At 38.2% G+C, this 20,342-nt stretch overlaps 1 protein-coding gene across 21 annotated transcripts in view; it reads right to left on the reverse strand.

The window, feature by feature from the left end:
• The window catches only part of DYNC1I1 (dynein cytoplasmic 1 intermediate chain 1), a 382,305-nt gene that overhangs the window by 3,416 nt on the left and 358,547 nt on the right, over window positions 1–20,342 (reverse strand). For 17 of the 21 annotated variants that reach the window (XM_086397756.1, XM_086397764.1, XM_086397749.1 and 14 more), the window contains 2 exons: window positions 20,169–20,309; window positions 15,944–16,069 (listed from right to left, as the gene is read on the reverse strand). In XM_086397756.1, coding sequence (XP_086253882.1) covers window positions 15,944–16,069; window positions 20,169–20,309 — 267 coding nt within the window. Of the gene's footprint in view, window positions 1–223; window positions 15,718–15,943; window positions 16,070–20,168; window positions 20,310–20,342 lie in introns of those variants that run through there. The other 4 variants (XM_086397763.1, XM_086397770.1, XM_086397765.1 and 1 more) reach the window with 2 other exon arrangements.

The following is a 20,342-nucleotide window of genomic DNA, read 5'->3' on the forward strand; positions in this document are numbered from 1 at the left end:
TGCTACAAATGGCATTATTTCATTCTTTTTTTATAGCTAAGTTATATTCTGGCCTGGAGAATGCCATGGACTTCGCACAGAGTCGGACACGACTGAGCGACTTCACTTTCACGTTATATTCCATTATATATCTATACCATTTTTTTCTTTATCCATTCATTTGTCAATGGACATGTACATTGCTTCCTTGTCTTGGCTACTGTAAACAGTGCTGCTATGAACACTGGGGTGCATGTATCTTTTTCAATTAGAGTTATGTTTTTCCAGATATATACCCAGGAGTGAGACTGCTAGATCATATGGTAACTATTTTTAGTTTTGTTTTTTAAGGAAACTCTATACTGTTTTCCATAGTTTCCACACCAATTTACATTCCCACCAACTTTGTTGGAAGGTTCCCTTTTTTCCACACCCTCTTCAACTTTTTACTCTTTGATGCCCATTCTGATCATTGTGAGATAATAATATCTAGTTGTGGTTTGATTTGCATTTTTCTTAAAATTAGTGATGTTGAGCACTTTTTCAATGTGCCTATATAGCCATCTGTCTGTCTTCTTTGGGGAAAAATCCCCATTTTTAAATTTTTTTTTATTTTTTGGATACTAAGTTATATGAGGTGTTTGTATACTTTGGCTATTACACCTCTCTCAGTCACAGCATTTGTAAATATTTTCTTCCATTCCTTGCTGTGCAGAAGTTTAAGTCTCATTAGGTCCCATTTGTTTATTTTTGTTTTTATTTCTACTGCCTTGGGGGACTGATCTAAGAAAATATTACTGCGATTTGTGTCAGAAAGTGTTTTGCCTATATTCTCTTCTAGGAGTTTTATGGTGTCATATATTTAATTCTTTAAACTATTTTGGATTTATTTTTTATATGGTATGAGGGAACATTCTGATGTCATTGATGTACATGCTGTCCAGCTTTTGGTGAAGAGACCATCTTTTCTCCATTGATTCTTCTTACTGCCTTTGTTACAGATTCACAGTAGATGTGTGGGTTTATTTCTAGACTTGCTCTTCTGTTCCCCTGACCTATGTCTATTTTTGTGCCAATACTATCTGCTGTTTTGATTACTGTAGCTTTGCGGTATAGCCTGAAGTCTGGAAGGGAGGTCTCCTGCTTTGTTTTTCCTCAGTTTTGCTTTGACAATTCTAGGTCTTCGGGGATTCCCATATCAGTTTTACAATTATCCGTTCTAGTTCTGTGAAAAACGTCATGGGTATTTTGATAGGGACTGTATTAAATCTATAGATCGCTTTGGATAGTATGGCCATTTAAACAATATTAAATCTTCTAACCCAAGGGCATAGGATATCTTTCCATTTCTTTGAATCATCTTCAGTTTCCTTTATCAATATTTTATAGGTTTCAGTATATAGATCTTTCACCTCCTTTGTTAAGTTTATGCCTAGGTATTTTATATATAAATATGTTTTATTTACATATAATTTTTTTTTTTTTTGGCCACACTGCACAGCTTGCAGGATCTTAATTCAACAGCCTGGGCTTGTGAAAGTACAGTCATAACCACTGGACTGCCAGGAAATTCTTCATAGGTACTTTTGATGTGATTTTAAATGTGATTTTTTTTTTTTACTTTCTTCTTCAGTATATAGAAATGTAACAGATTTCTGTATTAATTTAAAATGAGTTTTAGCAAATTTAAAAGTTTTTGATAAAAATATACCCTACCATAGAACTTACATGTGACTTTTTTTCCATAGTGGTGGAAATAACAGTCCTTAAAAATGCAGATTCACCCTCATAAAATGTTTCACCATATTCTAACATAGCTCGCTGTCTTTTTTATCTGTGAAACTTTCACTTAGGTTGGGAAAATATTAGAAGTTTTCTTTCTTTTGATTATTTTGCCAAACATTTTCCTCGCTAGAAATGTTAGTTTGCTTTGCTTGATTAGCACAGGATGAAAACAAAATTGCTTCTAGAAACTTAAATTTATCTACCTCACTCTATTACACTTTTTCATCCAGCTGACAATAAAAACAAGATCATCGTAATGTTAGATTTAGAAGGTGAGCTGTATATTGCCCCGTTTTTAGAATTAAATGTCACTATCAGGAAGCACTTTAAGTATAATCTTAGCTTGAATGTGTGAATGTGTATTCACAGGTTGCATCCACACCCAAAGTTAATAATTTCTGCCATTTTAATACTTGTAGGTAAGACCAAACAGGTGTCCTAACAAACAAGACCACCACTCTTTTCATTTTAAACAGCATCTGTCTGGACAGAATCGTGTCCTTCTTACCCTTGGCAGCTCCTAACTCTTCTCCTGAGCGCAAACGCATTTGAAACTTTGTCTAGGAGACTTTTAATCCAGTAATGCCTTAATCATTAAGCAAGTGAAAAATCTCTGTCATGTTTCCTGGGCAAAAAGACTGCTGTCATGCCCTTCTCACTAGCGTATATATGTCATTTTAATAATGATTTCAGCGTGGACTGAGTACTAACTATACGCCAGACACTAGGGTAGGACTGAAGATATAATGGTTAATCATTCTGGCATATGAAGACAATGCATATTAATTACCATGTTTTCTTAGGTCAAAATGTGGGAATACTGGCATCTTTTTTTTTTTTTAAACTTCACTGACATTCAGAAAGTGAAGTACTTGAAAATTTACCTTCTTACAGTGACAACTGCAACATTCCCTGGGATGTGCTGTGTGTCACGCAAATAGTGGGGAAGCAAATAGCATGTTAATGACATGGTTTCAGCATCTCTTCAAAGTTCTATCAAGGCATTAAAGGCTAAATCTAGACCACCACTATAGATTGCACCCCTCCCCCCCCACTGGAAAACACTAGTTTAGAATAATTTTCAAACAACTGACATTTCTGATAGGAAAAATATTCGTAAGTTTCTATTGGTGATGAGTAATTTCAATTAAACATGAGAACTGGGAAGCAAATAGCCTAGTTATATCAAAGGACACCATAAAAAAGAGATTGTAAAAATTGAGCAGTATTGTACTGAATCAAAGTGGATCTGGAAACATTTTCTGCCTTCAGATTCATCTGCCAAAGTCCACAACCCAGGTCAGAGATGACTCAGATTTTCCTACTGCTTCATAATCAGGGTTCACCAATATCTAGTCCACCCCCAACCCCCAACTGTATGACTGTTTTCTAACTTTTCGCTAAATGTATAAAGCATTTTTATGCCAAAAGCACTCAGGGTGCTGATTCCTGAAATAACAAAATTTTAGCTCTAAGAGTAAATGCCTTTTAAAGGAGATGACCATATATTTACAGCTGAGGAAACTAAGGCAAAGGCAGTTTCTGAGGTAGCAATTTGGCCTTACGGAGGGGGTAACACGAACCTTAGATTTGCACAGGAAGCTTCTGTCCTGCTCTCAGCTTGCTTAGTGGCCATGGTCAGGCACCTAACCTCTCATTGCCTCAACTGTAATAGAGATAATGGCATCTGACCCACGTATCAGCAGAGATGTGGAGAGGATGAGAAAGGTAATCTAATGGAGAACCATGAGCTCAACACAGAATAGCCATGCATTCTTTTTCTCTGAACACTCAGATTGCACATATTCCTAAAAATGATACATTAATATATTGAGTGGCATACATATCAATTCTATATTATTTTTGTGGCTCTGTTTTCCTTAGGAATTCTTTCGAATGTCTGCTATGTGAGGACTTTAAGGAACAGGCCTCTAACGGGTAGGAAATGGAAGGACAGGGAGCTCAGTGATTTGCTCCAGACCACGTAACTTGCCCCCAGTCAGTGGGGGGCAATCAGGAGCCTCACCCCTTCAGGGAATAAATGCCAGCATGCCATGGCAGAAGGGCAGGCAGGTCATGTGTTCTCAGTCACCTGCTAAAAGAGTCTAAATATTATTTTTAACCTTCTAAGGTTCCTGAAAGATGCACAGGTCAGAAATAAAAAGCAAAAGTTGTGGGGGAAACTCACGAAAATGTATCCTGTTCATGCTTCCCCTCCATCCCTCCAGTTCAGAGGCTGTCACCGGTCTGCCCTCCTCCCACACTGGAATGGGCCCCCCACCCAGGTCCTGCCCTGCCTTACCCCCGGCTAACTCTCTAGGCTAACCACTGTGCCACAGATCGCATAACTCGCTTTTGAGAATGGAGCCAGGAAGGACTTTTTTCAACCTCAGACATCATCCAGATATGATTTCTTTCACAGCTCTGCTAATAATTTGCTGTGTGTCCTTAGGAAATTTATGTCTCTAGCATCTCAGATCTTTCCTTCCTCATTTGTGAGAAAAGAATTCTGGCCACTAACTCCCAGGGCCACTGTGAATATTAAATAAGACCTCCCCCCAAATATAAAGAGTTTAAGCTCAGTGTCTGGACATTACAAACCATGACTAAGGGTTGTTTGCCCTATATTTTTCCTTCTTAATGTTAATTCCCTCTCCTCCAATTGCTGTTGCTTCCTTTTTTCTTTCTTCCATTTCCTTCCATTCACCTATATAGAGCTGCGTATTTTTGGAAGTACACCTTAAATTTTATCACATTTGCTTTCTTAAAAGCCCACACAAATTACTTCCTAGACAGTCACACATTTAATAATAGCTAAGGTTTATGAACTGGGTGTGGGGAAAGGGTTCTTTCAGATCACAAGAAAAATCAGAGGATGCTTTGTTAATTTAAAAAATTAAATATAAAGTATAATTATTCCTTGTAAACATACACATACACACACATGCATCTTTTCCACATATGACCAATACAGTTTTATCAAGCTATTTCCTTTTTATGGCACTTTCTTTAGTGGAATTCTACATTTTTAGCTCAAGTCGTAAGGCCTTGTAACCACTGAACACGCTGTTATAAAAATCAAATGACTTTTTATAACCAGGGTTAAACACACAAATATCATTCATGTGTCCCTTTTTATAAGCACATGGCTAACCATTCTGAACAGTCCTCAGTCAAGCCTCCCTCATTTGTTAGTAATTTTAAAGGGTTTATAGTACCTAGCAGCTGATTTTAAATAGCTGCATTATCTGCAGTAACTCCTACCAGCCCAATGCTATATTTTTTATGGTAAAAAATATCTCAGGCCTTGCTTAGTATAAAAGTAGGTTACTTTTTTTTAAAAAAAAGCATGGATAATTAAGACAAAAAGTGTTCCATGATTTCAGTTTATGATGCTTTATGTATCTGAGAAACCAAACAAAATGAACAGGACTCCAGGTTTCGGGATGAATATCCCATGGGTATGTGGTTCATCAGCGTCTTTGTAATCTTTCAATTAAACGGAGTCATTTTTTTTAAAAAGTCTGATTATGTTAACCATGGATTCCAAAGATCCATGGCAATTCAGCTCCTGTATTAACCTAAAAATGAAAGTTTTCTTTAAAAATGATACCTTACAAATTACCTTTTCACTTTAATAAGCGTTGATTTTTTTGTTTGTTTGTTAATGCATTTACAGGAACTGTGGATATGAACATGGATTTCTATAGAACTGCTAAACCCTCCTAAGCTCTAAAAGCTTTTTTAAAAGTACGATTATTAACGTCACCCCAGTTCAGGAGACTGCGGACTTACTGGTGTACAAACACACATCTGTGTTCAGAGGAAGCCTATATTTTTTAGGACAATTCCCTCTGCCACACACACAGATGGAAGCAAAGTGGGAGGTAATAAGCAGTGAAACAGCCGTCGGAATGGAACGACCAAGCTCCACTGTATTTAACTCTCTGGAGAGTCTACCATCACTGGTAACAATGGATGAAACCACGAACCAAAATCCCAAGCCAGAATGCAGTGTACCGAGCACATAAATATACTAGAGTGCGTACTCTGCGGTAACTAAGTATTTACAGCCGGTTTAGAGCAGTCCAGAAAGTAGAAGTTACATTCGTCTCCGCTCTGTAGCATTTGCTATTACCAGTCAGTAGTTAAAATTTCTGTGAAATTTAGCAGCATGCTAACCCATGGGCGTCTGATGATATCTGACTATTTTTTGGTTAAGAAAGAATTTCTTTTATCTAAAAATCCCATCTAAGGGAACCCTCAGTCACTCATGAAGCTTGAGACCTTTCTGCTGAAGTTCTCTTCCTAGAATCTTTAAATGACTTTTATAGCATGTTTGTTAGAACAATACTTTTAAAAAATCCATTACCACCCAATTAAGGAAAGATATAAAGGTAGAACATAAAAGCCCAAAGTAAACAGTGACAAAGATGGGCCTCTATCAATTTCAATAAGCCAGCAAATGTCAAAGGAAATCATTTTAAACACTATTCTAAACACTGTTCTTTAAAAAAACAAAATTGAACATTTAGAAATACTCTTCATGTTAAAATTTAGCATCATGGGATGCATGACAAAATTCTGAAGTTTTTACCTGAGAAGGGAAACAACAACAAAAAAAATCACACAGCTGAAAAAGAGTTAATTCACTAAGGCTTAAAGATGACCTTGCTCACATCCGTATTAAAATCTTGTCACCCTCGTCTTTAGAAATGTCTTAAGCATTATTTTTCTATTACTTTGAACCATCTATTTCTCTGTTCAAAAGATGGAAAAAAAATGCTAAAGACGTTTGACTGATGGGCAATAATGGAAAATAAACTTTTTAAACTTCATTACCACTAATTTTTCCATAACACAAAAGACCAGGATGACGGGGAAGTGAAAGCGCATACATTACTCAAATTGATCTGTCATAGTAGCTGACTAAACATATATCCTTACTTTTTCTGATATTATTAACTATAGTTTTTCTAGTAAATTCCTAGCAACCACTGCATCTAAGCAGTTTTGACAAAAAAGAAGGCTTATTGCTAAACACCTTAAAAACATTTACCAAGGTAATAAAGGAAATGTCATTCCCTCCTACTGAATGTTTGGGCATAAAAGAGGTATTTGTATAATGTAGTTCATGATTTACCGTATCTATAGTGTCCAAAAAAAGCATAATGAAAAAGAAGCATTTTTCCAGTGGTTTAACAACTATTTGAGTCAACTGTTAGGCTTTTATTATGACTAGTGACCAACTGCTCACTTTTAAAAGCAAAGGAGAGAAGAGTAACTGGAATAGAGATTGGAGAGGAAGAACAAGCACTCTTTCTAAGTTTATGTTCTACATACCTTTTCCCCATGCAAATACAGTTATTTTTTCCTGGCCATCAATCTATAGACAAGTTGGAGGCTGCCGTCTGAGCACTTCACACAAGTACGCTTTTTCTTAACCTCCAACTTTCACCTGTGAAACATTCATTTACCTGTTTATTACTATTGAGTGCCTGTATGTGCCAGGCACTGTTCTAGGCCAGGTTATCCTGTTCAAATAGATGACAATAGGTAAGTATCTATGGACCTGTAGATGTGGCTCTCTAAAGATCAGAAAAACTCTAGTGAGGAATGTGATAAACCAGAGGAGGGCTGCCAGACCGATGAAAGGTTCTATCTAAATGTTGCAAAAGTACTGGCCGACCGTGAGGACAAAGATCAGAGAGAATTCCGGGCCACTGATCAGTTTTATCTGCCAGCCTAAACAGTAAGAGTGCAAAACTGCTCCTACAGTGTTAAGCTCTGATATTCCCTAAATGATAAATAATTCATGTTTTAAAATGGAAAAGATGTTCTGATAGCTGACAGTCTCAGAAATTCATGCAAACCTTTCATGAAAGTGGAATACAATGATTCATTCACTTCCTCACTTTGCAAGTCCAGCCTACATGGCATATAAATATTTATACACAAACATGTATAGGCAGATATTTGATTTCATATTCTATTTCAGATATACCAATAGTAACACACATACTTACAGAAGAAACAAATAACTCTTCATTTCTGTACAGGCCAGTGTTAATCTAGACTCATAAGATTGGAGCAGCTTCATGCCGTGATTTGAGGCTACTGTTCTAGGCAGAAATGTTTCAAGATAAAATTTAGCAGTTTTGAAATTCTATAACTAAACACAATTTTGTTAGACATAAAAAAAATTAACACTATAATTAATGACTGCCTCAGAATCCAAACGGCTATTGAAGATGACAGTTTGAAACCACAGAAGAATCATAAAGATGATTAATTATATAAACTAATACTTGTTTCAGAACGTTTATATTCAGAGACCATTTATCACCAAAATGGGAATATATTAATCTCATTGAATATTGCAAATTACTATGCACACATTAATTTGGTTTTTATAAAATTAGATATTAGGGTTTTCTTTTCATTTAGTCAAGTACTCCGTAAAATATAAAAGTCATAAGTATTTTCTTATCAATTCAGAAAAAAAAGTGGTTTGAAAATTTATAAACTAATGCTACCTGAATAAGCACACTATTTATATAAGAATTAGTTTAATCATGGTCTTTAACATATGTAATTATCAAAATAGACCCACTGCTACTACATTTACTATAAGATGAATACTTATAACATTAATTGAAATAGCACTTTCTTTTTAACATACTTTTCCTAGAAAAAAATCACATTAACACTAAAATTATAATCATATATTTTAACCAGATGATTTTATTTCAAATACATATAATTTATTATGACAAGGAAATGAACTAATATATTATTTCAAAGTAGCTTATTTTATGTAATTATATTTATTAGCACCCCAAATCTGTCCATACAAATATGCCTTTGTGCTTTTTACTTAACTGCACAGGTTTGTGGCTAATAAACATTCAGGTTAAAAACACTAAGTATCTGGATTTTCAGTTTTTATCTGGATTTGGGCATCACATAAGTCTTTTCCATGGAGGGAAAAACCAAAAGAAGTGTTTAGCATTAGCGAAGGAAAAAACACTGTTTAACCCATGGAAGAATAAGCTAGCACTTAAAAGACCTTCTAGAGTCCAGAAACCTATGGCCACACTCGTTTAATGAGAAACACAAGTGTTCGGGGCAATTATAACTGGACTCCGGTGAGCTGAGCCTAGCTCAGCCCTTCCCTCCCCTCCCGGATGCTGCCAGAACTGAGCCACGCTATCGGGCTCCTCGTCGGCAGAGGATAATGGCTTTCATAAAGCACAATAATTAAATCGACTGATTTCAAGTGCAGTTCTTTTTCATTAAGGAACTCGTATTTGCATCAACCCCCAAATTTCAGTTTAACTTCGTATTTTGTCTTCTGCATGCCAGCCTTCCCCACAGAGGGGGATTATTTATATTCAGGGCATAAATTCCTGTGGAAAAGGGATGTGGGCCCTGTCCTACTGGAAAACGTGAAGTCATTCCACGAAGCGAACAATTATTGCCTCAGTGTAATCCACTTAAAAACCATACGTGTATTATTTAGTTTGCGTCTCTCAAACACTCTTTTAACTCCCAACACGTCCAGTTTATCAGGTGCTACTATGCTGAACAGCGATTTAAAGTACAAGGGAAATGGCTCACGGAATCCCTCTTTCTTCTTGCTCTAGCTGTCTGTGAGAACGGCTGCAGGCACTTTTTATAGCCCCTGTACATTACACCTTGACCACCATTCTAAAGTATCTTGCATAGGTCATTTTTCCTACTGGGATTCCAAGTAGAATTTTCATTCCAGTTTTTAATTGTAGCTTTAAAATAGATTCAGATGAACGTTTAAAACCACGCTTTAGCGACTGCGTTTGATCTCATAGTCTCCTTTTTCCCTTCCAAGATTTTTTAAAGCCCTTTTAAAATATTGACAAGTGTCAAATTTACTGCATTTGTTCCAATTTGTATAAGATGACTGCCTTTCTTTTGGCCTCCAAGAGTCACAGCAAACAAGGCACACGAAATGGTGCCAGAGCTCAGGGTTAAAATTTAAAGATTAATACACATTCCCTTAGATAATGAGTAAATGGGGTACTAAACAGAGAAAGCCAGGGCAATAAGACCTCCTCATCTCCCAAATTACAGTTTTCCAGTTGCTGTTTTATTTTTCCAACTCTACTTTCAGCCGAAATGATTTTGGAATTTTATCATTTTGACTACTGTAGGAATAAAATCAGGGATCTGAAACTTATGCATATTTATCCCAACTGAAAACAAAATCTTCCCTAGAAGAGGTTAATGGAAAAAGAAATAAATAGGAGGTAGAAGATAAACTGCTTCTTTCACAACTGGGGCTGCAAACAGCATTCTAACTAATTCAGATAAGCAGCAAGCATAGTTGTTAGGGGATATTTATGACAGCTGCATCTGTGTGACTGCACTGAAGCATTAACAATGGCAGCAGGCTTTCTGTAAAACACATCGGCAAGAGAGACAGGTAGCGAGGCTGGTTATCAATCATCAGGACACGTGAATAATTCTACACTCACTGGCCCATGTGCCGTTAAAATCAGCTTTCTCTCTCTATATATAGAAAACCTTGCTATTTGGTAAAGAGCCTTGGCTGTGAGTAATTCTTATTTTTAATTCTTAAGAATATGTGTGTTCACACATCATTTTTGAAAAACCCAACAATGATTAACAGGTCTGAAGAAGAATACACTCGACATGTTCAGGTTATATTTGTAGTTAATTTATGACTTGTTATCTTACTCATCTTTCAATTAATTGAATGGGATCACACAGCTCCAAAACAGATGGTGTCCCATAGTTTGGGGAGCAAAATCTTGCAAACTTACTCAAGTGCTGGGCTCATTTTAAAATTTAGATCTTCGAATTTTAAGTGGTACATGCAACCACTGTCTATTTAAGTAACTTTTGAGATGCATGAATAGAATAAAAATTATAGCCAAATAATAAAATGGGTCTTCTCTTTCAAGGAATTCATATAACTTCCATTTATGCTAATGGGAGGTAAGCACCTGCTCTGCAAAGAAAATAGACCCCTATCTGTGAAAATAAATGTGTACAGTATATTTTCCAGATACAATGCCAAAATGAAACAACCAAAAATGTATGCTGTATAAACAAAGCATCATGTGGCCTACCTGAAAACACTGCATTTTATATTTTACCTCCTTACTCATAGGCTTTGAGATGTTACTCATGCCTTTGCCATTTAAATGTAACAAGAAAAAAAAAAAAAGGATGGACAGACTCAATCCGGTGATTTCAGTGAGCGCACACACAATCCCCTGTTTACCCCTTCAGAAGTTCATAATAAATCGCATCAGTAAATCTGGATCCGAGCCACTGCTCTCTGCCATCATCTTAAAAGTCATGGAGGACAACTGTACATAATAGAGGTGGGCACGATCATGGGGGCACTGCGCTGGGACTCCCTGCAGCAGCTGCACCTCGGCTGGGACAGGAGATGAGGCAGGTTGTTAATGCTGGTGACACCGAGTCCCTTTCTGCAGTGCCCTCTGGTTGAGAGTCAGGTCCCACAGGAAGGCACATCGACCTGGACTTGAATGGAGCTGTCTCCACTGGGAGTCACAGAAGTCTCCTTTCAGGGGACAGAGAAAGGCTGTCCCTCTCAACTCCACCTGAAGGTAGGTATCATAGAGCTCGCTCCCTTATTACACTCTCAGTTAAAATTATGTGATCAAAAGAGGGTTGTGGGGAGGGGAACTAGAATATCCACCAAATACCCAAATATCATGATACTGAGAATGTGGAAATATTGCTCTTCTCATCCAACATTTTAAAATAGTCCTAAGGAATAGGTAATAACAATACTGGGCTTCTCGGGTGGCACAGTGAGAAAAATATCCGCCTGCCAATGCAGGAGACACGGGTTCAATCCCTGTGTGGGGACGATGCCCTCAAGAAGGAAATGGCAACCCACTGCATTATTCTTGCCTGGAGAATCCCATGGACAGAGGAGCCTGCCAGGCTACAATCCTTGGGGCCGCAAAGAGTTAGATCCGACTGAGCATGCATGCGTGCATGCAAAGAGTAGGTAATAATATCATACAGCAGGTATGACGTTTAGCCACCTCTCTAAACATTTCTCTTTCCTAATGGTCTACATCAAGACCAGAACTTTTCATTTCTGATTTGTACTGTGAGGGTACTGAAAGCAATACTCTCCTGGACCAGACTGAATACAGAGTCTGAGGGACCCAGCGCAACCTGGAAACATGAGGCACCTTCCTGGAAAATGTCTGAACAACTGCAGGACGATGACAGCAGAGCTTTAAACCAAGCTCAGGGCTCCTCTTGGAGAAGGCAATGGCACCCCACTCCAGTACTCTTGCCTGGAAAATCCCATGGACAGAGGAGTCTGGTAGGCTGCAGGCCATGGGGTCACGAAGAGTCGGACACAACTGAGCGACTTCACTTTCACTTTTCACTTTCATGCATTGGAGAAGGAAATGGCAACCCACTCCAGTGTTCTTGCCTGGAAAATCCCAGGGACGGCGGAGCCTGATGGGCTGCTGTCTATGGGGTTGCACAGGGTCAGACACGACTGAAGCGACTTAGCAGCAGCAGCAGGGTTCCTCTGCATGGGGCCCTGCGAGATGACAGCACAGGTAAAGCCAGCCTTGCTCTAAAACAGGACCTTAGAGAAAGAGAGCCTGCTGCTCTCGCCTCCTTTCTCCACAGCCTAACAGAAGATTCGGTCAAGAACACCACGGGAGAACAAGCGTGAGATGTCCTCTGGCAGACAAGACATCCATCTGATGTACTGAGGTCCAAGAAAATGGATCAATAGAGTGTCCTCTCAAAACTACCATTAACCCTCATATACAGATTGTATTATAACGCTTACCTGAAAGTGTTTCATCTTCTTCCTAGAAGGTTCCACAGGCCAGGTTTTCTATCCAAAGGCCAGCGTGATTCTGGTGATGGGTTTCGTTCTAATGGGGACTGGAGGACCAATTTTGAATACAGATAATGGGAGCACACTTTCTGGGCAGTCTGATCCTCAATGACATCCTTTTTCTTTTCCTCTATATTTTCTTCCTTTGAAAATCACTTCCTGCTCAAACCCCTTCTCCTTTGTCAGCAGTGCACCGGTATTCAATTTGACCTTGAATTTCAGATGGGCCAGGTTGCTGTAAAGGCACTCTGTCTGGCTTTCCACAATGTGGGTGATTACAGAGGCTGGCGGGGTACTGTTTACGGGGTGCCCTTCTCTTCTAAGGGGCGTCCCTGGTGGCTCAGATGGTAAAGAATCCGCCTGCAATGTGGGAGACTGGGGTTCGATCCCTGGGTTGGGAAGATCCTCTGGAGAAGGGAATGGCAACCTGCTCAAGTATTCTTGCCTGGGGACAGAGGAGCCTGGCAGGCTACACTCCATGGGGTCGCAAAGAGTTGGATGTGACCAATACAACGACATTTATGGACAGTTACGCTCCGTCAGTTCCAGGTTGGTGAACGAGACAATAGTAATTACCGTCATGGCAGTATCTCCCATGATCTACCAACTCTCCCAAGTGGGCTTCTGCTAAACTTAGCTGTTGGAAAGTCATCTTTCCCTTCAGTACATGGAACTCTACAGATTTGGTCTTCAGAAACTTAGAACAGGGTATTAAGACAGAAAAGTACCCCTTTATTTCTCCCCCAAAACACATGAGATAAATTTGTAAATACATTACAAAAATACTCAGGAAAATATATACTTTCAGCAAAATTCTGTTGTAAAGTCTGGGTTTTTCTGAGCTATAGATGACTTTTTATAGGATCAAACAATACAGAAGGAACTGTTTGAATATATAAGCCTATCCTGATTTTTAGTCCTTCAGAAAAGGGCTAGAAGATTACAATAGCTTCTCTCAATAAAATTGTAGAACCCTTTTTTTCCTGGTAGTGAATTTGTAGGGATAAACAACCCTACAAATAGTTGGGCCTATTATATGTCACAGAGATTTTTCTATAGCCTGTCTAGACTCCAGACAATAGGTGAGACCGGCCTCGAGTTGCAGACATTTCTATAGTCTGTAATGTCACTTAGAAAAGCAAGGGCAATAATACCAAAATGAAAACCAGCCTGACCTGCTAGTACGATAGAGGAAATATGAGTGTAACAACACTATACAATTTAGAAATGATGACAACAATGTAGGAAGAAATTTTAGCAGCCACATATCAGTCAAAGCAACTTACAAAATCAAATATACTCCCAAAATATGAGTCATATTCAAGTAATTCTGTCCCATGGCTATATTATAACTTATTGCAGTAAATCCTGTATACATGTTATGCTGTATTTTCTTATTGCCTAAAGGTGGTGTGTGTGAATGTATATTACATGTATATATGAATTATGTGTATATATGAATTATGTGTGGTCAACATACACATTTTTCAAAATGCCTTACTTTAAATAAACCAGACTGTCGAACTATTATGCTTTCCAGTCCTCTTGGATAAAGTAATGTTGTATATACTCCTAAAAGAGTTAAGGAATGTTACGTATAACAAGCAAGGGAGGTAGAGAAAGGAGTTTTTAAATTTCATCTATTTTCTACCATTTCATCTCTGAGCACGTCTGTTTTCTCTGCTGCAATTATACCCATTATAAACAAAGGAAAGAGAGAAACTTCTTTGTTTCTTAATATTTCCCTTCTTTCCTACCTCTCAAATTTTTTAAACAAATGAACCAATGTAGAATGCATGTTTTTGCTGCTTAGTTTTATTTTGATGAAGACCATGAAAAAGATGCACTGACTAAAATATTCACTGAAGGAAACATTGGCAATATTTTGGCTTTAGAATATATTGGCAATATTTTCAGTTCCGAAGGGTATTCTTTCTCAAAGATTCCAAGCTACGTCAGTAGTCAGCAGACCATTTCCCTTCTCACCACTGGGGATGAATATTAACAGAGCCTTTGCCACTGTTCGAATGACTCAGCCTGTGGCATCAGGAGTAGTTAAGGGGGAGTCTACTGAAATAGTATGCAGTGCAACGGAGAGATCCTTCTAGACATTCTACTTAGAGTGGTACATCCCCAAACAGGAAACTCCCATCTCTCAACACGTACACACACAGACACCATCCAGCCTGTAACACAACCAGCTCTGCCATATAGCATCGCCAAAGTTCCACTGTAGAACAGACCATCCAGGACTGCCAAAATCGTAGAAAGCTCATGGATGAAACCACAAAGAACCCTTCTCGGTGATCAGCTCCGCCCACCCACCAGGCACTCCAAGCACACTTCTGAGGCGGAGGATGTTACACCTAGAAATGTGGTGTATTCCACGCGCCCCCCCGGAATGCAAATGTTAGATTCATATCACACTAACACAATTTACACAACATACTTATTTTGTCTGGCTTGAAAGTTCAATATTTTGTCTTTAAGAAGAAACTTCTTTCGTCCCATCAGAAATGAAGATTTTTGTCAACACTTTCTAGAGAGTAAAAATAAACAGATCTGCTTTCATAAAATTGCTCTGTAATGTAATATTAAGTGTAGTGTGGATATTCAAGGAGATTTATCTGAAATCAAATATGTAGTTCTTCTGATGTGTGCCATAATGTTCAGAAATATTTTACACATCATGTAACAAGATAAACCCAAGAAGTATACACTGCATATAACAACTTCGAATATCACGAAAACGGTACAAAGTTCTGACTCACCTCAGCTATTTAATTGGCTACTTTTAATTAAAGACTAATAGTATATAGCTTTTAATTGAACATACCAACTAAAGCTTGACTTTTCAAAATAAACAACAAATTCCAAATTCAATGTTATCATGATGAACTTGGCAAACTTTTCCTTCTCATGAAATTGGCAGGGGGGTGGGGTGGGTGGGGGTGCAGGTGGAGAGAGGACCATGCTTCATCACAGGATAGCTGGGAATTCTACAGCACTCAGAAAGTAGCCTGATCCTTAATTAACGGGTCCTGCGTGTGGAGTCGGAAGACCAAATTAGGCCCCAAGGAAGTCTCCCCAAACTCCCACTGAAGTCAATGGAAATTTGCAAACGTACTCGAGAGGGCTCTCACAGTCCACAAGGTGCTGCCAAAAATTTCACTAGGTATTTAAACCAGATATACAAGCCAAAAAAAAAAAAAAGAAGCCTGAACACCAAAACACTAAATCAAAACACCAAAACCAGATAACAGGTACCTCTCCGACGTCGTAGATCCAAATGCGGCCTTCTGAGTCCCCAACGGCAACTTCCTTGCCACCTTGAGCCCAACGAACACGGTTCAGGGCAGACGCCCCCTCAATGGCCACACTTGCTGTTGGAACCTGCCAAAGGGGTTACAACAGAAACCAAGAATCTCTGAATATGAACTTAAATATACGAATTGACAATGATACGTTTAACTGGATGAGTCAGCGCGGCCTGCGTGCGCATGAAGTAATATACGTCTCTTGTGCAGTTGGTAAAGGATTCATTGTTCTTAAATCATATGCTCCACTGAATTAAGAGGTAGAGAGGAAAGACACTTTCACAAAAAAGGAAAAGAGAGGGAGTCTTTTGCCATAGTCAGTGGGCAGTGAGTGACCTAAGTATCTGTGCGGATTATGCAGGGTACACAGACATCACACAGCAGCTAAATGTGAGACTTCTTGATTGGGTCCTGATTTATGGATTGATGGAGAGAGGGAGACTTCAGGATTTACCAAGATTAAGGATACTATAAAAGGCGGGGATGGGGTGTACGGTGAAAAATAAGTCATATTACTAAGTGTCTTCAAGGGGAAAAAAATGTATTGATCCCTTGAAACCTCATCATGGAAGGGATGCTCAGAAGAAAAAGTTCAAAACCTCAAGTTCTCCTGTTTTCTTTTCCTCTTTCTGCCCTGTTTTCCTTCCTCCCAGCAGTACCAAGGTGCAGGAAGTGCTAACTCTGAAAACCGACGATACCCTGACAGAGTGGAGCACTTACTTGTAGAAAAGGCCATACAACCTCCTTTAATAAGCACCTGAAATCTGACAACATTGATAATTACACATATTAATCATTATTAAAGTGAACTGGAGGTGCTGAGATGGAACCTGCAGGATTTGTTATAAGAACCTTACTATTTGGAAAAAAGAATTTTAGTGGGTCTACCCCTCTTTCATCATGAGTTGTGTGAACTCACATTTGGAAGTTTGGGAGTTTATAACTGATAGAAAGATCAGCTCTCTGAGCTTTCTACAAGAATGTTGAATAGGAAATGACAACAGCCCATCAAAAAAGGTAAATGTTGAAACAAAAAGGAAAAAAATATATAGTGAAAAGAGGGCCACCAACATCATCTCATGCCACTGTTTCAAGACCTGAGTCTAATACACATGACTTCTTAGGGTGGAAACACGACCTGGCCTGTGCCTCTGCCCCGCTGGCGTTCTGTTATTAAGGGAATTGAAACCATCTGTTTATATGAGATTATTGACCCAACACCTATCTTTAAAATAGCAATAAAAACTCCATCATATGTAAGAATCTATGTTTAAATTTAATCTTGAAATCAATAAAAAATCTTTTACCTGCTTAAATCACGTATGTCAATTGATAGCAAAAATGTAAAACAAAAGTCCCAGCTCGTTTTTTTTTTTTTAAATACACAATTTCTACAATAAAGGGACCTGCTGTGCAGTGCTGTAGACTGAATTTTTAACCAAACTTTTCAAAGGCCAAAACAATATGAATTGCAATAGGCCATGATTCTGTCAATACACTTTATCATTCGTGTGCTACTCAGAAAACAAATCTGAGAATCGGCTATATAGTTTTCAGAATTAAAATTTTTAACTCCATAATTTAGGGAAATCATAAGGCTCCCACTTTTCATAACGCTGGTTAATATCAGATTTTATCTCTGAACAATCTCAAAAATTGAATAAAAAGTATTTAATCTTAATATAAAGATGACAAAAGATTACTCAAAATAAAATGATTTTTGGATACATTTTAAATTATGCCTAAAACATATTAAAGAATTTTATATATTTATTTAGAATTAAGAATGTAGCAAACTGGAACAATTTCTATTTTAACCATTTAAAAATATCTTCTTTTCATCGATATCATAAATGGTGGGGGTAAAAAAATAGAAACTGACAGTCTATAACACAGGCTAAAAGAATTATGAAATGTATGAAGAAAATGACAAAAATATTTCATTAATTTGACAAGTAATGAGTTTTCAAAAGTTGCTGAATCTATCATGAAAATAATCCGTAACTGTCTCTTATTCTTGTATTTCAGTTTCTTATATATTTTCACGGTTTTTAATCATTTTAATTGCAAACACAGAATATATACACATAATTTACCACACTGCGTAGAGATCAGTAACAGTGCAGTAGGGGAAGGTAAAAGCTGTCCTTGCATAGGAGTACTTGGAATAAGTTGGTTTAAAAAGCACTGTATTTTGAACACCGACAAAGAAGCACTGAGGTTTCAGGTTTTTTGCGTTTTTTTTTTTAAAACAAATCTGATTTCTAATCAAACAAATATTTGAAAAATCTTGTTCAACTTGAGACAAGACAAAAATGATTTGAGGGTTTTAAAAAGTGTTCAGTTTATTACTGGATCTGAATCAGGCTCAATGTTATCTACTATTATTGCAAAAGCAGAACTACATTCACCGCAAAACTAAACGATTTGCATGCCCAGTAATGATTTCTTAAAATGCTTAGCTATAAAAGACTTATGTGGTTGTCTCTTGATACCTAGAGAGAGGGAAGGGGGGAAAAAAATCACATTTGGCAATGCTGAGATATTATTTCATTTTACCTAAAGAGCAGATAAAAAAAACAAAACTAAACAAAAAGAGTTACAGAGGAATTACTAAGGAGTTGGTAGGGCACTCCACTGCATCATATTAATAGTTGAGTATCACCTGAACTCACTTCTGGTAAATCTGATTTCTAATTGTGTGTGTGTGTGTGGTGGGGGGGGGTTGTTTCCTAAATCAATCTGAAAACTGTGTTTTTTTGGTTGTTTACAGTGAATGAGTTTATTCTACCAAAGAGAAACAATATGATTTTAATCAATGGTGATGAAAGACTTTGGGAAACTATCACATTGTGAGTAGTAGGCACCTTTCCATGAAAGGCAATAATGTTACAAACGTTTCAGTGTCTGAAATGATGGGCCCTGCAGTACTGCTGCCCTTCATTTCCAAAGAGGCTTCATTACATAACTCTTGTCCTTGTCATGTAGTTCTGGTAGCCAAAAGGAAAAATCAAAAACAGAGTTCAATGGGAAGATTTGTAAAAGCCAACTATTTGGCAGTGGTTTTCGGTGAATATAATCTTGTATGATACAGTGACTCAGTAATAACACCTGAAGGATATTTCCCTGCCCCTCCCCAAAAAATATCAGGGCAGCCGCTTTTCCTCACATCCCCCAGCTGTAGGCTTCCTAATTAAAAAGGCTGAGCTGTTTCCTGTTCACAACACTTCAAAAGACCTCTCCCTTGTTCTCCACTTGACACGCAGTTTTCAGCACTTGTTCTTCTTACCTGTCCACTCATTGATGGAGAGCTACCCTGAATCACGGACCAGCTGATGACCAGACCATTTTATTGTATTAAACTGAAGGACCTTTAATATTCAGGTTTCTTTTCAAACTCCACCCCAAACTCTAGTACCTGAAAATCAGCACCTCAATAATTTTGAGAGTGGAAAAAAGGAATAAGACATGTGACATAATTTTACAAACATGAATATATACAGCATGATTTTTAAAAACAGTTTCCCTGTTGTTAATTGCCTTTTGAAAAAAATTTCACTTGTGAAGTACTCCAAATGTGACGTTAAAATATTTTTTAAAATTACTGAATTTAATATGTGTTCATAGATAGAAACTATTATAAAAGTGGTGAGTTCAGTCTCTTAGACAAAGATTATTTACCTTCTAAAAATTAAATGGAGACTAGATCTAAACATCAACAGTCCAGAGAATCATCTTTTACGGATTTAAAACAAATCGTGCAAACAGCAAACACTGGCAAATAGCCCTTTTAAGAAGCCCAATCTCAAGTCAGAGTCCACAAAAGCTTACTTTTCCAAGTGTTTGCCCATAGAGTTATTTCAACACCACTCTCAAATATGCCCCAGTGTCCTTTCCCGCAGTGAAAGGCGTGAACACGTATGGTTTTGCTCTTTGCAAAGAAGGGTCGTCAATTGTCCAGGATTCTGCCACGGTTTTAGGGATGAAGTGAGATTAAATGATTTGGGGCCAAATGCATCTGCCAATTCCCTGCAGAGCAGCGGAGAATGGGGGGTCGGCAGCACAGCTGCAATTAGAGGGTCTGTCCAAAAAAGGCCGTTTCAGAGAGAGGGGGAGACGGAAAGAAGCCGCCGGCGTCCCCCTCCCAGCCCGCCGGGTCCGGCGCCTGCGCTCACCTCGGTGTCATTGTTGAGGTTCCAGAGGTCCAAGCGCCCCATCCCGTCCACGCAGGCAAAGAGCGCGGGGTGCACGGGCGACCACATGACATCGTACACATAGTCTGCATTGTCTTCAAAGGAGTAGAGCGGCTTGTTGTGCTGTAAAGCAGAGAGACCGTGAAGACTTTGTGG

This window comes from Bos grunniens, chromosome 4 (genome assembly GCF_055505025.1).
Source record: "Bos grunniens cultivar Pamir isolate PY7600 chromosome 4, Bosgru_T2T1.0, whole genome shotgun sequence".
Taxonomy (NCBI): domain Eukaryota; kingdom Metazoa; phylum Chordata; class Mammalia; order Artiodactyla; family Bovidae; genus Bos; species Bos grunniens.